Source organism: Crocodylus porosus, unplaced genomic scaffold (assembly GCF_001723895.1).
Source record: "Crocodylus porosus isolate Cpor-Errol unplaced genomic scaffold, CroPor_comp1, whole genome shotgun sequence".
NCBI lineage: Eukaryota > Metazoa > Chordata > Crocodylia > Crocodylidae > Crocodylus > Crocodylus porosus.
In genome coordinates this window covers 201,813,049-201,818,325 of record NW_017728906.1, presented here as the reverse complement: position 1 = coordinate 201,818,325, position 5,277 = coordinate 201,813,049, and the positions used below count along the sequence as shown (strand labels likewise).

The 5,277-nt window shown below is 54.5% G+C and overlaps 1 protein-coding gene across 1 annotated transcript in view; it reads right to left on the bottom strand.

The window, feature by feature from the left end:
* The window catches only part of P2RY2 (purinergic receptor P2Y2), a 32,191-nt gene extending 27,539 nt beyond the window's left edge, over positions 1 to 4,652 (bottom strand). Inside the window, exons 1-2 of the mRNA XM_019528564.1 lie at positions 4,544 to 4,652; positions 913 to 1,027 (exon numbers count right to left, since the gene is read on the bottom strand). Of these exons, the coding sequence (XP_019384109.1) occupies positions 913 to 1,027; positions 4,544 to 4,652 (224 nt within the window). The remainder of the gene's footprint in view (positions 1 to 912; positions 1,028 to 4,543) is intronic.
* Positions 4,653 to 5,277: the final 625 nt, after the last annotated feature.

Sequence of the window (5,277 nt, the reverse complement as noted above, 5' to 3'; positions counted from 1 at the left end):
GTGGGGCAGGGGGGTGGCAGCATGGGGTGTTTGGGACAGGGGGGCCAGCCTGCAAGGGAAAAGCCACAGTTTCCTATGCTTTTTCTCCATTTTAAAACCTTGTCAATCCATTTTTAAAGTTTGTTTGAGACCCTTTCATATACTCCTGCAAGCCAGGGGTTGAGAAACACTGATTGATACGACCGATTAAACTGATGAGAAACCAAGCCTCGTCCACAAAGGTATCATTGAAAGAGAAACTGCAGTGAAAGGGGTGCCAGGACCCCGATGCTTGTTGCAAAGCGAGCCCACCCATGTCCGCAGAGCCTTTCACACAGTGGGTTTGGGGGGGGGAGGGCTCCTAAGAAGAAGACATGGCTACTTCCCACTGATAATGGAGGCCACCTCTGCAAAAAGTCTGTGGCTTGCCCCTGGGGGCTGTAGGCTCCCCAGACTCCCTGTTGACCAGCCTGCTGGTGCGCCCTCGGGTGTGGCCCCCGCTTGGCTCTGAAGTCAGTGGGCATCATTTTGGAGGAGGCTGGGTGCTAAGTGTGCCCACAGCCTGCATGGCCCTCGGGGCACGGCCACGGAGGAACCTGCGCTCGGCACCTGCTGGGAAGCAGCAAGCGGAGGGCCCCCGAAGGGGTGCTCAAACCCTCCCAGGCAGCTCCACCCCTCACCTCTAAAAACCCAGCCCCCCTGAGCAGGGGGATCAAAGCATACAGCCAGCAGTAATGGGATCTGCAAGATGTCACCCCCACGCCACCCATGGGGCATGGAGCAGGGGGCCCCTTCCCTGCCAGCATTTGCTGGGCAGAACTGGCACCTGCCCAGGTGGAGCAGGGAGCAAGTTTAGGGCGAGCAGCAGCAGGTGCCAGGGACCACCCTGCTCCTCCCCTGCCCCGGTGAGCCCGTCTGGGAGCCCACACTCACCAGCTGCTGCTCCAGCGCCACCTCCTCGGGCTGTCAGCTGCTTCCCGGGGCCAGGCAGGGGCTGGGATCCGCCTGTCTCCGCCCTGGCTTCCCCAGGCTCTTCGCCTGCACAGTGCTTTTCAGGCTGCAGCTGCCGGAGAGCCGCAGAAAGGAGGGTGGGAAGGGACCTCAGGACATCTAGTCCAACCCCCTGCTCAACAGGACCAGCCCCAGCTGCATCATCCCAGCCACGGCTTCAAACCCATCCCAACTAGGGCTGCATCATCCCAGCCAGGGCTTTCAGTGCTTCGCAAGTGAGAAAATTGTTCCTAATATCCAACCTTTACTTCCCTTGCTGCAGCTTGGGCCCATTGCTCTTTGTCCTGTCACCTGCTTCCACTGGGAACAGCTCAGCTCCATCCTCTTTGCAACCCCCCTGCGGGGAGTTGAAGGCAGCTATTCACTCCCCCCACTCCATCTTTTCTCCAGGCTAAATAAACCCAGCTCCCTCAGCCTCTCCTCACAAGGCATGTCCCCCAGCCTCCAAACAATCTTTGTTGCCCTCCTCCGATTTGTCCACATCTTTTCTGTCGTTGGGGGGGGCCACAACTGGACACAGGACCCCAGATGTAGCCTCACCAGTGCCAAATAGAAGGGAAGAATAATTTCCATGATCTGCTGGCAATGCTCCTACTAAAGCAGCCCAGGATGCTATTAGCCATCTTGGCTGTTCATTCTCCGGGGGTTGCCCAAGATCCTTTCAAGAATGCTGTTAGGGATGAAAACATGCAAGGGCAGATCTAGGATTTTGAACAGGGGGGAGGGGGGGAGCTGTAGGGCAGCCTGTATAAGACAGCACCTATTTTTCTCCAGGTAAAAAGAAACTAGAAGTTTTGCCAGGGGTCTCAGGCTGTGTGATTCAGTTTAAAATGGAAACAAATACAAAAAGGACATCATTTGAATGAGTTAAAAACTGTCTGCAGGGCTGTGAAATAGGAGCTGCATGCCCAGGAGGAGCGAACACACCGCAGCAGGGCAGGAGAAAGGTTAGCTGCTGGATCAGACAGGAGCCCAGAGTACTCAACCCATGCTGCCCTGCTGGGACTGGCTAATCCAGAATTGCTCTAGTATTTTTCTGTAGTCAAAAAAAGATTGAAAATTAAGAGTGGTGCTTTCCAAGAGGGGCCTCAGGTCTAAAAAGGTTGAGACCCACTGTTGTAAAGGCACCACGCAATCGTGGCACTATTAGATGGGCACATACTCACCAATGAGTCCTGATATAAGCCCAGAGATTTCAAATAGGAAATCAGTGTCAGAAACATTGTGGCTTTCTGGGCTCTTTGCAACAAAAGTATTACCCTTATGTTATTTTCCCCATAGTCAAGAAACAAGTGAAAGCAGAAATCCAAGGCAGGACTTGAGACTAATGAGGAGTCTAGTGAGGAGTGCCACTGATTTAGGGCACCCAGGAGTACCTGCCTGGTCAGGTCTCTGGGTAATTGGGCTTCCCCAGTCCCCAGGCTGTTTGCAAAATGTAAATGCACCCTCCAGTGTCTGAATATCCCAGCTCTTGAACCCTATTCAGCTGTTGAATGCACTCCCATGTGAACACACATTCTGTGATGCTGCCAGCTCTGGTGGACATTAGCTGAAGCTTGGGATGTGACTAAAGCACCAGCTCCTGGAGTCATGTTATTTCATGTGACTCTCCGCTTTCAGATTTTAGATATCATGGTAACTGATGCTGAGTGGCAGAGATGGTCCCTGCCCAAGCTGCTTGGTGCTGCTTAGTAACAACAGGTGGAGGAAGGAACCAGTCAGGTTCCTGCCCTTCATCCTCCTGGGAGGGTCTCACTGGCCTCCGGCTCCCCAATGCACCCTGAGAACTTAGGGGCTGGGAGGCAAATAGAAAGAGCACTTAATGTTTAATCTCCTGGCTCTAGGGGACCCGACTTGCTGGGCAGTGCTGAATGCAGGGATGATCAGAGCCAGGAGTTTTTTATGGTCTCCAGCTAGAATAGTCGGGTTCAAATGCCACCCAGAGAGATGGACAAGCTGGCCTGCCTAGGCTGTATGGACCAGGCAGGGCAGGCAGCACAGCATGATCGAGGCCCACAGAGCTTAATTTTCGGTGTTGGATACTGGTTAAGGCTGGGGCCAGGACCAGAACAGCCAAAGGGCAAGGACATCTACCACAAGGGATGGCCAGAGCCAGGGGCCTGGAGTCCTGACTCATCTAGAGGCAAGGCCAGGGCTTAACCTGTGCCATCATGTGGGGTGTTGGATACCGTGACAGGGTGCTGTCTTGTGACTGGTCCAATCGTCGACCTGCCCCCCGCCTAGGGCAGTCTGCCTACCTGTCTCTCCTGCCACATCTTTGTTGTAACTTAATAAGTAATTGTTTATAAGGCTAGAGTCTGCTCGTTTACAGCCCTATGCAAGGGTGTAATACATGGCTCCATGCCATCCCTATACCATGTCCCATGCCCACAGATGGCATCCCTACATGGCTCCAGCTCCATACTGGGTCCCATTACATTCCAGTCTGACATGAGGGACCCCAACCTGGATCCCTCCTAGTCAGGTGGCCTAACCTCCACCATCATGCGGGGCTACATACTCCCTAGACCCCTGTCCCTCTTGGCAGCAGCCCCCTCCAGGACCTTTGGCCTCATAGGCCCTGGCTTTGCCTCTAGACCAGTCATGACTCCAGGCCCCTGGCTCTGGCCATCCCTTGCAGTGGGCTTCCTTGCTCTTTGACATTCTGGTCCTGGCCCCAGCATTGACCATTTGAGGGTTTTCTGGATTGGTTCTTGAGCAGCTAGCCCTCTCATACAGGTCAGCCTTCTTGGGCCCCTCCACAAACAGATCACTTGATCTCTAAGGCCAGCCTATGCACAGTCCTTCAGGCTCACCCACACAGACCCCACTCTACAAGGCCTATTCACACCCCCCACCCCGCCACCAGGACTACTAAACCACCCCCTCACTGGGGCTGCTACATCTTACACCTTTTTGGCCTCAGGTGTCTGACAACGTGCCTGGACCCCTCACTTTTCCCCTCTATGGGGTAACCCACCAGGCCATGGGGGTTGAGGCTATCTGGTACCCCATACTCGCCTTTCCCTAGAGAGGCACTGGTGTAGCATTTCCTGGAGACCACCCCACCACAGGCAGCCCCACCCATTAGTGAAGCATAGGGGGTGCACATGGGTGCACGTACACTCCCTGAGCATGGCGGTGCAGCCCCTGTGAAAAGGCATCTCTGATACTGCTTGCAGTGCCTGCGGTTGGTCGCCACTTGCCACCCCCCCAGGTGCTGACACTGCCGGCAGCATCTGTGGGCTGTCCGTGATTGCTGCTGGCCACTGCTGGTGGCATTTGCAGATGGTCACTGACCACTGGTCATCACTTGTCACGCCCCCCCTGCTGCCGACAGTGCTGCAACTGCCTGTGGGACCTCCCCGCTTGCTATTGCCATGCTCCCACCATCAACGGTGCCACCTCCACCTGCGGGAGCTTGCTGTACCCCCACCCCCAGCCCCCAGGGGCACATGGTGTTCATGGCCACACTGCACCACTCTCCCCAGCATTGTGTAGTTTTAGGTCATTCCTCAGGACCAGGAACCTCCTCTGTCCCCATAGCTCCTACCTGAGGTGTTGTGGGAGGAGCAGATCTCCAGCTGGGCAATGTTACTCCAGCACCATCTCTGCAACAACTGCAGCTGCACTCTGTTTATATTGAGGCTGCCCAGCCCCATCCTCCAATCCAGGAGTCCTCTTGCAGTCACATGACCACATCGTTAGGAGGTCACACTGCACCTGCCAGCTGCTCCACAGCCTGCTCCAGGGTTTTAAAGTGGCAGGCACCACCACACAGGTACGTACTGGATGAGCATCACAGCAAGCAAGCCCCACTTCCTTGAGAATCAACCATGAGTCGTGGCTTATAAGGACCCAATGGTTATTATGGATGACAATTTAGATATGAGACAGGAGCATACTGGGCTGTATTAACAGGACCATTCCTTGCAGTCAAGGGAAGTGATGATCCCACTCTATTCAGCACTGGTGGGGCCTTGCCTAGAGCACTGTGCCCAGTTTTGGGCCCCACGCTTCAAGGAAAATGTGGACAAATTGGAGTCCAGCAGAGAGCAACTAAAATGATTAGGGATTTGGGAACCCAGACTTACTTATGAGGAAAGGCTGAAAGAAGGAGGGCTATTTAGTCTGGAGAAGAGATGACTGAGGGGTGGATTTGAGAGCAGCCATCAAATACCTGACGCCTGGTTATAAAGGGGATGGAAACAGGCTGTTCTCTGTGGCTGCAGAGGGCAGGACTGGAAAGCCTTGGTGGTCAATTGGAAAAGAAACAACAGAAAAAGA